At 38.2% G+C, this 13,852-nt stretch overlaps 1 protein-coding gene across 1 annotated transcript in view; it reads left to right on the top strand.

Moving 5' to 3' along the window:
• The window catches only part of sfswap (splicing factor SWAP), a 95,511-nt gene that overhangs the window by 65,651 nt on the left and 16,008 nt on the right, over positions 1-13,852 (top strand). Inside the window, exon 14 of the mRNA XM_016491271.1 lies at positions 10,537-10,844. Within this exon, the coding sequence (XP_016346757.1) occupies positions 10,537-10,844 (308 nt within the window). The remainder of the gene's footprint in view (positions 1-10,536; positions 10,845-13,852) is intronic.

Here is a 13,852-nt window from a genome sequence, read left to right as displayed (position 1 = left end):
GATGGATTATCTCGGCAAAGGAGAAGTGCTCACTAACACAGATTTAGACAGATTTGTGAACAATATTTGAGAGAAATAGGCCTTTTGTGTACATAGAAAAAGTCTTAGATCTTTGAGTTCAGCTCATGACAAATGGGGGCAAAAACAAAAGTGTTGCGTTTATAATTTTGGTCAGTGTATTTTCCTCAGGCCTAAAAAATTAATCTAAGTAATTCTAGCATAGGTAAGAACAACAAAACAAGCCTACGTGCTCGAAACTGTCAAAAACGTTTGGTTCTGTTTGTGTGCTGACAGTCCACAATTGCTGTGTCCGCAATCTCTCACTTGTTTGCTTGTTTGCAATTTGCTATAGTGGATTCCATGTAGTGGCTGAAATGCAAGGAAAAAAAATTAGTCCACTAAACTTTCTTTTTTTTTTTGTAACATGCAACTTGAGTTTGAATCTTCAAGCACTGCCATCATGAAAGAATTACGATATTAACTTAAGCAATTCTGTATTCAAGATCTAAAATGAGACTAAAGACAGAACCTGTGAGTCAGCTTGCGTTTTTTCAGAAAGAACATGGCAGGCCTCGGAAGACTTGGAAAAAAAAAAAAGTAGACAAAGAAAGCTCCTTTGTCAGTGTCTGCATTTTTCAACGCTGCTATTTGCAGTATTATAGAAATGTTACCTTCTGTGCAACAAGAAAATACGTTTTTTTCTGCTTTTTTGTAAGTTTGTGTATCCGGAGGGTTTGAAAATTTAAACAAAGTGAGCTTGTCATGTATCTCATTTACTTTATTCCAATGTATTTTATTGTATTTTAATTGTTTAATTTCATATTATTTAGAAAGCATCTATGTTACATAATGGAAATTAAAATCAATTAATTAAAAATCAGTTACCTGTGTTGAAGAACATCTGCCAAAGTGCAGTTAATATGCGACTGTTTCTCAGTCTGTCCAAAGCTTTGGCAGGATTTAGTGAATTTTTTATTATTATTATTATAATCCTATTGCAACAGTTTCTGTGTAGTGTAGTCCAAAAAACAGTCTATTTGTGTTTTCCCTCAGACAAGAACAAAATGCTCCAAATTAGCACTAAATCAGTATAGTGCTTTTCTGTGCTTCATTGCCATTGGATGTTCTGCCGATAGCAGTACAGCTTCGGGAGGGCCGGCTTGCCAACATATGGTCTGGAGTAAGTGTCCTCTGACCACTGTTCTGCTGTCAGATATCGGCATGTTTACTGGCAAAACAAAGCAGCCGATCGAGCACACCTCAACACTGCATTGGATTTGTGCTTATGGATCTGTCTGTCACTATGAGATGGTATCAGGACGGCTAATCCTGCAGTCACTTTCTGTAGTGTCCGTGTGCATCCTCACGCCTCTGAGCTTTTTCCTTTAAACAAATAGTTTGCTCCGCAGTGTAATCCCCCACTTAACACCCACAGCCAAACACCGGTTTAGCATTGATTGATGGGCTCCGACAGATTACAGTTTTAAGGAATGCTATTCTGACTAGAACTTGACTAACATTCATCACAGCTCTCAGGATTTCATCTGAAGTAAATCTTAACGGGCTGTTGCCATACATCCAGCTGGATTAATTGAAGATCTAGTTGAAATAGCTGTGATTACTGTTGAACCCTTGGCTTAGTGGTTCACTTGTATAGCTGTGTTGGTTTGAGTCTGATATTATTAGTATTTTTTTTATATATAAATAACTATGGTTGCCTTGCAGCATACTTAAAAATAACTTTCTTGGTTTTTTTTGTTTGTTTTGTTTTATTATGTGACGCTTTTGAGAAGTCAGCCTTTATTATAGGCTGGCGACTGATGAAAACAAGCTGTGACGGAATTAAAAACCAACCATCAAATGGAGGGCCTGTTTTCGGTTAAGGCAATATTTTGCTGGAGCTATCCTTTTTTTCCTGCTCATAGTCACAAGACAGAATTAAAAAGGGGAATGGAATCGATAGACCGTGAGGAAATTAGGCGATCTGAAACTGTTGAGGCCCCCCGCCACTGTGCCTGTGCTCGCTCTAATTAGTTTATACATAAATCCATAGCAAAGATTTAAGAGCCCGCTATAACTTTTATCCTGACCTAAAAGGAGTAAATTGGCTACGGATTAGCTCTCAGCGAAAATAATCATTTTTACCTCAACAAAGACCTTGTTTTCACTGGTGGACCATTTGTCACAAATCCCAAATGTCATTCAGAAGACAGAAACAACTTCTTAAATGGGTTAGTTCACCCATAAATGAAAAGTCTGTCGTCATTTATGTCCCCCTCATGTCTTTTAAAACCTGAAACCTGTTTTGAAACGAGTTATACACTCCTAAAAATAAAACTCTTATTGGCATCAATGACTATGTGAAGAACTTTGAACATCAACAGAATCCATTGTACAAAAGGTTCTTTATAGTGGAAAAAGATTAAATTATTAAAATGTTTTTACACTAAGAATACTGAGAACTGTTCCATGAAAGCTTCTTTAGGGAACTCAGTGGCATCGCTGCAAAAACCCCTTTTTGGAACCTTAATTTTTAAGAGTGTAGTACAATGTTTAATCTGCTTTTTTCCATAGAATGAAAGTGAATTGTGACCCTGTCCATGACTGTTTTTAGGTGAGATTTCCAATGAGTAACAACATGAATTTCCATCTGTTCTTCATACAAAGTCTTCGGAAGACTCAGAATCGCATAGGCTACTTTTACAATAATTTTGTGGTTCTTTTTTGGCCTTTGGTCCCCATCCACTTACATTGCATGAAAAAGAGCAGCTCAGGCATTCTGCTGAATATCTTTTTTTTTTTTGTGTTTCACTAAAGAAAGAAAGGCACACGGCTTTGGAATAACATGAGTAAATGCCCATGTTCATTTAATAGTGGTAGTCTACCCCTCCCCCCCCTTTTCTCTCTGCCATTCTTGTATGTTTTATCTCATTGCTCAAAGCATGCATGTGTAGATGAAGTCAAAAGAAAGGTTAGGAGAGGTTGCTTCAGTCCCTGGTGTGCTGGGATTTTAACACAGAGCTTTTACAGCTCTGACAGCAATATCTGAATGACTGCATTTGGCATTTGTATGTGCTTATTTGAAAAACTGTATGCTGGCTGTGCAGTCTTCAAAATGGCATATTTTTGGTGTTTCCACCTCCTGGCTCACCAGCCGGGGAAATTTAGATGCATCTCAGGCTTTCACAGTATGTTGTCGGGAATTATTCTGGGTGCTAAATAAACAGGCGGCATGTAATCATAGCAGCCATATTTTTCACCTTGAGTGTATTCAGAATAATTAGTAAATGTTCCGGCCTGCAGAAAATCTTTGTGCCAGCTGGTCGTCCTGCCGTCTTTCGTTTGATGAATGCACCGTAAATTGTTCACAGTGGACTGCCGACTCTCCAGCAACCCTTGAGTCATCAGTCTTAGATTGACTGCTTTATTGCTATGTCTTTTACTTTAATCCTGTTTCTTATTATTGACCTTTCATTATTAAGTGGAACACACAGGAATAGTGGAGCTCACAGGATGCCTAATCATTGCCGTTCTTTTTGAAGGAGATGAATATCAGATGTGACAGTATGGCCACCTTGTTGACCTTCACTTTTGATTTCGTGTTTTTGCTTAGGACTGTGCGCATTGTTCGAGTCAACTGCAAACTGTCACAGTTTAAAAAAGAACAATACCCAGAAGCCACTGCAGATCTCACAACGGCTGAAATAGAAACCTGGCCAGTTCCCATCTCCCTTATTCTTGTATTTCCTGTCTGTCTTTATTTTAAGATTCCAATTTATTTTATTTTCAGCATTACTGCATTTTCTTTTTGAAGAGCAGGTCGTGTGCTTGGTGTGAGTCTGTTGTTCTTAATAGAGCAAGGGTTTTCAACCTGGTGTCCGTGATGTGATGAAATATAAAACAAAGAATTCTTCAGTAATTTTAATGTAGGTTAATTAAATATAAAAAACCCAACATGTTTTATGTGCCATTAATGAGTGTCTTCATCTTCAAATACCCCCCCCCTCGGTGCCGTTGCACTTCTCTTTTGTCCGTGTTAAACGAGAATGCAGGGATTGGTCACTAGCTGCGTTTCCATCCACCTATTTTTATGCGCATTTTGGAATATCGCATAAAAAAACGCTGGATGGAAACGCCAAGACGTGCATAAATTCTAAAAATGCGCATAAAAAACGTATGTGCACATTTGAGTAGGATAAACTTTTTATCCGATAAGAAAAAATGTGCATAAACTACAATGGAAACACATTTACTGAATAAATTCCTCCATGCGCATTGAAAAAGTAATTTGACTTTGCGCTATGAGACGGGATAACTTGACTAGCAGCAGACCGATCTCGTTCACAGCATCTATATGTTGTTATGGTCATTCTGAAAAGCCTGAGCATAGTCTGTCGTCAAAGTATTTCTGTATAATTGTCTTACACGACTGCATTCCCAAACAGCAGCATCCACCTCCGAAAGCATTGCCAGCATTTATTGTGTTATGTCTGCTCGCTCTGAGATGCAAGTAATTTATATCATAGCCTATATGAAAATTATTATATTCAGTGGCTTCTCCTTTAGAACCACAGTTTACCAGGAAGTGACGATTTTGTTCTCTTTGACTCGTTGGATGGAAACGGTGCTTTATTCGCATATGTTTTATGCGATATTCAGGTTTTGCGCTTAAGTTTAATTCGAATCTTTGGATGGAAACATAGCTAGTGAAGCGATTGGAGTGTATCATGGCTGGGATAGAGATTTCTGAAGCTGTTGTTGAACAGTCTGCTTATTTGACATGCAGAAATTGTGTAGGCTGTGAGTCAGCCAATGGTGTGATTTTGGGGTGGGGCTAACTGTTTGTTTCTGACCAATGGCAGATGGGGAGGGATTACTTAAAAAAAAAATTATAATTTACTCCCTCATGTCATTCCAAACCTGCATGACATTCTTTCTTCTGTGAAACACAAAAGTACTGAATTGAGGTATTTTTCACAATTTACTGCGCATAAATAGTTAAATACACACAAAGTATTTTCAGAATGTTCATAGGCAAGTATTAGTTTTTGCTTTGGTATCAAAATGTGGCATCTCTCACCTCTTTTTAGACCCCATTGACTTTCAGTGTATGGACAAAACGAGTTCAATCTTTCTTCAAAATGTCTTTTTTGTGTTACACAGGTCACAAAGTCATACAGGTTTGGAACAACATGAGGGAATAAATAAATAATTATTATAATTGTTATTATCAACTGTTCCTTTAAAAACTAATTTTGTGTTAGTTTGTTTGACTTAAGAATGGCTGATTATTTTGTTTTCTTCCATATAATTTAATGTAATTGCACTTTACAGTTTTTGAATCACAATAAGTTGGCAGGTCACTGTTTTTTCTAGCAAATTTGTAAAGTAAAGTAAAGTAAAGCCATTGTTATAATAGTTCCCTTCATGATTGCCCGACAGTTAAACAATCAGTGTGTTTCTTTTATAGTTCACTTCCCTGGTGGGAACCTTCCAGAACGTCAGTAAGAACCCCTTGTGTTGCTGTTACTTTGCCAAGCACCTCCTGACAGATGTCCATTCATCATATTGGCATACTGCAGAAAAACAAGCTAATTATTTTGACTTAAAAGCAGTATTTCTACTCCTCTGAAGATGAGAGCTCCACCAGCATTGAAACATTCATGGATTGTTCATAATGAATAGCCAGTTTTTAGATTATTCATTGTTCGCTTGATTAATGTGAACACATCCATCATTCACTGCACATTCATCAGTACTGACCAGAAGAGAGGACTGAATTCAGCCATCTTGACTTGTTGAACTTCAGCCATTTCCATTTAAATCACAGATTGAACGTATTCCTATTTGATGGGAATTAGTAACTTGTAATAAATAGTAATAGTTTTAAAATCAGTTTTAAAACTTTTTAATTAAAGGCTTTTATAGGATGAGGACTTGATGTCATACAGTTACTGGGGGAAAAGTATGTGCACCCTTCATATTTATCTTGATTTCTGCATGCATTAAATTTAATAGACAAACACAGTCTTCTACAAGTAACACACATTTTCATGTCTTTACTGAACATTCTACAGTACAGGGTGTGGAAAAAATGCAAACCCTTAATTTAATAACTTGTAAACCCTCCTTTAGAAGCAATTACCACTTGAATTTTGTCAATTTGTCCTTTTACAGACTTTACAGTTTAGAAAATTCTTAGAATATCTTATATAAATCAATCTCTTGAGGACACACTAAAGCATCTCAATCAGTTTGAGGTCAGGACTCTTCTGTTGAAGCCTGTCTGTTGTTGGTTTACTCCTGTGCTTTGTGTGACTGTCCTTCAGTTGACAGTCGGATGACCTTACATTCTCTTACAACATGTCCTGATAAACTTTGGAATTAACTTTTCCATTGATAATAGCAAGCGATTCAGGCCCTGAGGCATAAAGCAGCCCAAATCCATGAGGGCCCCTCCACTGCTGTGCCTTTTTTCTCCTATATAGTGTCCCTACAAGGCTTTTAGAGACCCCTTTCAGTTTTCGGCAGGTCGACAGTTCTCAATCTCAGATGTTCACAGCACTCTTATGCTTGAGGCTTGGTACACATCAGGCAATGCTTTTTGTGATTAGCAAACCCAGAATTTTAGGGCAGTGCTGACCAACACCACCAATCTCACCTCACTGACTGAACTCAAGGTTAGTTGAACTCAAGATTACCTGAGTAGTCATTAGCCTAGGTGTTGACATACTTTTTCCTCCCTGCAATGTGAGTGTTTTCACACTGTGTTCAGTAGACACAAGAAGTGTGTCTTTGTTTGTGTTATTTGTTTAAACAGACTGTGTTGAAGGTCAGATCAAAATTGATAAGAAATGCAGTTAAATTGAAAGGGTTCACATAATGTTGATGATTTAGATGATTGACTGAAAATTGTGACCAGCTCACATTGTTTGCATGATCGTAGAGAATTTACTCTAAACAAGCCTCTTTTTTTTCTCCATAATCCCTCGCTTGCATCCAGCATGATGCAATCGCTTTACTGCTTCCTTTCAGTTGGTTACTACTTCTCTCCCCTTCCAACTCTCAGAAATCAACAAATCATTCTTCACCCTACAGCACTTAAGTTAGTTTTGCATTTTCAGCAGACATCAAGGCGATTTGGCAGGTACCCGATCATGTGTACGGAGTAGTGAGATGGCACACAGCAGCTTTCAGACTCTCTAAAATCCCTTCGACCTCAGTCAGAGATCCTGTGGGAGGAAAGTGTCCTAATGTCCCGCATAAATGTCGGGTGAGATTAAAGCTTCCCTGTGGTCCCCAACACCACTACAGTGCTCCTTTTAATGGAGCTTGAAAAATGCTTGAGACCATGATTTGGAGATCAAATGTGTGGTGTTGTTGTATTTGTTTTTTTAGAGGAAAACATTTTTCTTTTGGCAAAGAAAATTCGGGAAGTTAATATGAAGTCCATTCCTCTGTAATTACGAAGATAATAGCTTTTTAGACTCCCATTAGATGTGACATATTGTGTGTGGAGAGAAATAGTAAATAAATTCAACTCCTGTTTCCCTGAAGTACCTTTGGAACGATTGTCCTAAACTCCAAGCTCACCAGATGCTCCTTCAGAATTAGGGAAACGATAGCCTTTCGTTTAGAGACGCTAAAGAGAATCATAAATAATGGTTCATTCCAGCAAAGCCCAAGCTAATTAGCGTAGCGCTGAGTCTCGACTCGCCGTCTGTGCCAGAGTCGCTGTACTTCAGTATCCGAGGAATCCCAGGAGAGCGAGGTAAACTGTGGTGAAGATCAAAGAGACTCATTCTAGGTGTCATTATTTGAATGAAAAAGGGAGTCTGTGCTTTTTCTGGCTATAGGAGAGAGAGAGACATCGACTATCCAGAGTGTTGTGCTGCTGCTCATGCATTTAAATGCCTCTCATAACACACTGAATCTGCCTTGTGCAGTCAGTGTTTGGGGAAAATCTGAGGAGATTGAGGTGACAAAAAGCTGAGGAAGACTTATCTGCTGACTCACCTCTGATGATGCTTTCCTGCCCTTTGTGACCTGGAGTGTGTATTTACTGTGAAAAATACATACAACGAAAAGGCTGCTGGCTGTAATTGCACACTTCCAACAGTGGAACAGCAGCTGGTTTTTATACTGTGGGGATTTAGATGAAAATTTTCTCCTTATTAACATGTGCAATGACTAAGCTCTTTAACTTTGCTGACCTGGCATTCTCAGCTCCTCTCCGTGAGTGTGTACTTAGTAGTACTTAAAAGGGAAGGCATCACTATTGCTCATACCTTGGGTTATGGATTTTTTTACAAACCCCTAACCCTAAGTATTAAACTTCTTAAGTTGTCCTGCACAGTTTATACTATGAAGTTTGTGCTCAAATCGTGGCATGCTGTGCTGTTACTTTTCTAAGAAATTAAGCATGTTAGACAATAAAACTGTTTTAAAAATCCCATAAATTCTTGTTAAAGGTGGCACCCAAGCCATATCTAGTAACCAAAACATCATAGAGACTTGAGGCTGTATTCGTTTGACTTCAGCCAGTAAGAAACACCCTAGAAACCACATAGCAATGCTCTGAGAATTTTTTTTTCCTTTTTTGTTTTTTTGTTTTTTTTTCAGGAAATGTAAAACTATACACATGCCCAATTACGTGGGCTCTAGCAGGCTCGATATTTCGGAGGGCACTTTGTTCCTATCTCTCGAAAACAGAAGAGAGAGACTGGACAGTCGTCCATGCTCTCCTTTGGGGTTTATCTAGCCAAATGTCAACCCAAAGCCCCTGAAATCAAACTCAACCCTGCGTCCCATTTAGGCTTGCCGCGATAGACGGTGCTGACGGTGATACCGGTGTTAAGCCGCAACACCGGTTACGTCACTTTACGTCACCGACCCACACCGTCATTTAGATTTTTTATAGAAATAAAAATCATTTAGTTCAGTAAAAGAACAGACACTACAATTAAAAACTGAACACGGCTGCTCAATGGAGCGTGCCGAACGACAGTCGCATCACAGATCAGATTTCATTTCTCCAGTGAGGAGAGTGAGTCGAGCTGATTTTTTTACACATTCGGTTCTTATTTAATTGGTTCCACATTGTTTGCTGATTTTTACTTTATTTAAACTTTGTGTCATTTATTTATTTATTTTTTTACATCAAGGTGTATGCCGTGCCTCCAGGCTTTCTTACTCGTTTTGCTAATAAACGTTCTACGTTTCTTATTTATTTGGTTATATATTATACATGTTTACTTAGCCTATTTCCAGTTTTATATACCTATTTAAACTTTATGTAAGTTGTTTGTTATTTTATATTAGGCATAGCCTGCACTATATAGCATGGTGTATTTTTATTTGTTTTGTTAATAAAAGTTCTATGTTTTATATATAGACTAAAGTGAGTTTGACGTTGTATTTTGTTGTTGCATTCAAGCAATTGACGCCTAACTGCCGCTATTTCAAAGTGAAAGTAAAATGTGCACGCCACTGTTACAAGCTATTTAAAAGCGAAGGAAAGCGAGGAAAAGAGGGAACGCCCCCCACAGTGATACCGGTATTACCGGTGTTGGCACACATCGATTAACCAGTGGGAAAATTTCCTCACCGTCACAACCCTAGTCCCATTATGTAACTCCAGCTAGAGAGTTATTAAATTGTATTCATACATTTGCTAATCTTCCATCTACAGCACCTCTCATGCCCTGAGCAGCACTATCTTTTACATAAGAGACGTTCCCATGCTAGATAGAGAGAAAAGAACATTATATCTAGATTAATTGGGACACTGTTAAAAATACTTTAGGATGATATTGCGTCCTGGTTCAGTTTAAGCTCTCCAGAGCTGTATTATATGACCTGTAGCCCTTAGATTTCGAGCCTGAATTTGAGTCCGTCGCCTTTTCTGCCTCGTGATAAAATAGACTTTTTATTTCCTCGCGTGTGACAAACTGTTGCCCGCAGATGTGGTTTCGAAGGCATGAGTGCAATGTTGATTGATGAAATTCCATTTCTGATGTGAATCCAACAGCAGAGGGAATCTCATTTAACAAGACAGACATATTGAAGTGATTACGACAGAAGAGAATGGCCAATTATGCTTCTGCCAGACCCAATATTATGCTGCGAAACAACCAGTATTTTTGATTAGCGCTATTTCTGGGGTGGAAGGAGTGAAGAGGAGCTATTAGGACCAGGGATAAAAAAGACAGCCACTGCTCTGGGGAGCCGTTCACATACATAGTAACATTCCTTCTTTTCACATGGAGACATACACTGATGGCAAAAACCTTTCTAAATTGGATACGGTCCTCGAGCCGTTCAAAGCCAGTTGCGGCTGTATTGATTGGGGCAGATGCGCAAATTTAGAAAGCCACTGGGATCACCTTTCATCTCAAATGTGTCGTAATATTGTCCGGAGTAAGCAGCCTGTTTGGATTTTGCTCATTAAAATGGCAGTTTTCTTTCATGTGCCCATCTGAGTTGCGCTTCAGGTCTCATGTGTCTAATCCCTGTTCCTTTGTTGTGTCTCTACAGCCATTGGTGTCCACCCTTCACATGAGTGGCATCCCTAAACACACGTCTCGTATACCAGGATTTGACTACCAGCCCTTGGAAAGTGCACTAACAAGGAGTGCAAATGCCCCTGCATCTCATGTGACCACTTCTTCCTCCTCGTCTTCCTCCCGTGTGCCTGAAAGGGATAGGGATAGGGATAGGGATCGGGACCGAGACAAGAGGAAGAAGAAACACAAGAGGAGGTCTCGGTCCAGGTCCCGCTCCAGATCCAAATCCAAAACCAAGCACTCTTTGCCCAGTGCCTATCGAACCTTCAGGAGATCCAGGTAATGACTTGGGAGTTGTAACATATATTTCCAGCAACGATTTAAGCTGTTAAAAAAGAGCTTGTTAATTGCTAATGGCATGTAGGGCCACCTAGGGCTACATTTACTGAGATGTAATTATGTTTTTAAACTGCCTTTTCCACCTTTTTATCCATCCAAAAATGTTAATCTAAGTGGCCTTTTAAGTTAAATGTGGGTTTAGGGCTTAAAAGTTGGAATTAATCATTTGAACATTTCACTTCTTAAACTTAGAAGTACAGTTGCATGAAAAAGTATGTGAACCCTGGGGTTTACTTTGAATTTCTGTATAAATTGGCCGTAAAATGTGATCTGATCTTCAACTAAGTTACAGATCTGCTTAAACAAATAAAACACAAACAATAAGTAGTTTTTATTGAACACACAGGGTAAACATTCAGTGCAGGCTGGAAAGAGCATGTGAAACCTTCAATTTAAAGGGACAGTTCACCCAAAAGATTTCTCACTTACTCACCCTCATGTCGTTCTAAGCCTGTCTGACATTTTTCGAAGAATATTTTGAAGAATGTTGATAACCGAGCATTGACTTTCATTATAAACAATAAGTAGTTTTTATTGAACACACAGGGTAAACATTCAGTGCAGGCTGGAAAGAGCATGTGAAACCTTCAATTTAAAGGGACAGTTCACCCAAAAGATTTCTCACTTACTCACCCTCATGTCGTTCTAAGCCTGTCTGACATTTTTCGAAGAATATTTTGAAGAATGTTGATAACCGAGCATTGACTTTCATTATATGGAAAAAAAAAAAAAAAAGACTCAGACATTCCTCAAAATATCTTCTTTTAGGTTCTTCAGGAAAACTAAGATCATACAGGTTTGGAACAGTATGAGGGTGGGACAATAGTAATAGAATTTCAATTTCTGTGAACTCTTTAAGTTTAGGGTCTGTGTGCACCAAATGACTCCTGTAATTGCAGCTCAGATTTTCAGATAGGAAAATCAGGAAGAATTTAGGAGTAATTGTGACTTAGTTGAAGAAGAAAAACTTTAATGATCAGTGTTTGCAGAAATCAACAGTAATAGTCCAAAGGTTCACATACTTTTTCCTGCATCTATATGAATAAATACATCTGGGGAGGGTGGCTTGTCAAAAGTTTTTGTTCCCAGAAACTTGAGACAAGGATGCAATACCCCACCTATAAACTTTTGTTCACCCCTCCGCCGCCCTTGTTATTTAATTTGTCCTCTTTATTGGAAATCAAGGCCGATTTGTTTATCCGCTGCTGAAGTTGCAGTAATTACAGTCCCGTCATCATGCCCGCCCTGACACGCCGTAATATAATTTCTGGAGATTAAATCATTTCAGCCCCAGCATTTAAATAACTTACAGTGTGTAAAAGGCCCCTCTTTCTTCTTTCTCACTCTCCATCTTTCACAATCTCTGGGTCTTTTTTCTTGGTTATATTTCCATGCAAACTTGCCAAACAAGGGCAAAAAGTGTGGCTATAACTCAGATGAACTTGCTAGGTGAAATATCGGAAGGAGTATAATCACTTCATCTAATACGAGATAAGGAATATATATATATATATATATATATATATATATATATATATTTGTAGAATAAATCTAATGTCTGTGCAAGAGAAAGATTGAGATGAGTTTTGGGCAGAAGCTCTTAAACTGCTAATCTAGTTTGGCTGAGCCCCTGTGGGGCTCTGTAGATAACGCCTTGGCTTTAGCCATGTTCTCCAGCTAAGAGCTGTATGAGAAATCATCCTATCCCTGGTGGTTTTCTTATTCCTCTGTTATTGAACTGCAGTTCATCCACTTACTTCATAGGCTTTGCACTGCTGCTCAGAACGCAGCGTCTGCATTAAGATGACAATCCCATCTTCTTCTAATCCAGATCGTCTCACCTCCAAATTAATTTCTCATCGGGTACAGCCCTATCGTGGCCTACCAGTGTTGCCGTTTCCCATTAGTTCTCAGATGACCTGAGATAATGAGTGTCTGGAGTGGCATTACACATTTGTTCTCACTCACCGTCTGTCATCTCCTTCCACAACCGTGCCGTTAGTAGACATGGACACGTACGTTTCTCAAGCCAGACATGTGACCTCGTGGTTTTGACCTTGTTCCCTGATTGCTGTCGAGCGGAGGAGGGCCTTTAGACCGCGAGTGTTTGTTTTACAGCAGGTCAGCTCGTGTTTGGACTAGGTATCAAATTTTCATGTTGCGATTAATTGCTAATGCTTTTGTCACGGTATGCGGTATTATCGCGGTATTGAAATTTAGATTAACAAAAGTGCTGTCATAATACAGTATAACAGGTTTAATAACTTTTTTCTTATAACAAAAATAACAACATTTAAATGCAATAAAGCAATAAAGAAAAATGTATGAAGTTAAAAGTTTTACACAGATTAAAGTGCAAAAGAACTATAAAAACCAACAGGTATCACTTTACAATAAGACCTCATTAGTTAACCTTAGTTAATGCATTAACATTCACAATGAGCAATAGCTACATTTGCTACAGAATTTATTAATCTTTGTTTAAAATATACAAGTCTTAGTTCATGTTAGCTCATTAAATAACACAGTTGCAACTCTCGATTTTAACAACCTGTTATTAAATATTGGAATACCTAAGATTAATGAATGTTCAGAAGAATTTTTCATTGGCAGTTTATGTTAACTAATGAATTAACTAATGTTAACTAATGAAGCCCTAATGTAAAGTGTGACCGAACAATAAAGAATCAAAACACTTTCAAACAATATCTAGGGCATGTTGTAGTCCAGATTAAAATGTAAAAAAAAGTTTGAAAATAAATAGCCTATCAAGTCTAAATATTGAAGTATTTGGCGCTGTAATGAACATCATAGCAAATACACAAATCTGAATGGCTGTTTAAATCATTTAAACATGATTCAGAAACAGAAAGTAGTGCAGCTGTTTTGTTTACATGGTTTCTGGGATAACGGCTGCATTTAAATGAATTATTATTATTATTATTATT

Source organism: Sinocyclocheilus anshuiensis, unplaced genomic scaffold (assembly GCF_001515605.1).
Source record: "Sinocyclocheilus anshuiensis isolate Anshui unplaced genomic scaffold, SAMN03320099.WGS_v1.1 scaffold478, whole genome shotgun sequence".
In the NCBI taxonomy this organism is placed as follows: Eukaryota; Metazoa; Chordata; class Actinopteri; order Cypriniformes; family Cyprinidae; genus Sinocyclocheilus; species Sinocyclocheilus anshuiensis.
Note: the sequence above shows the minus strand (reverse complement) of the source record. Positions and strands in the feature narration are given on the sequence as shown.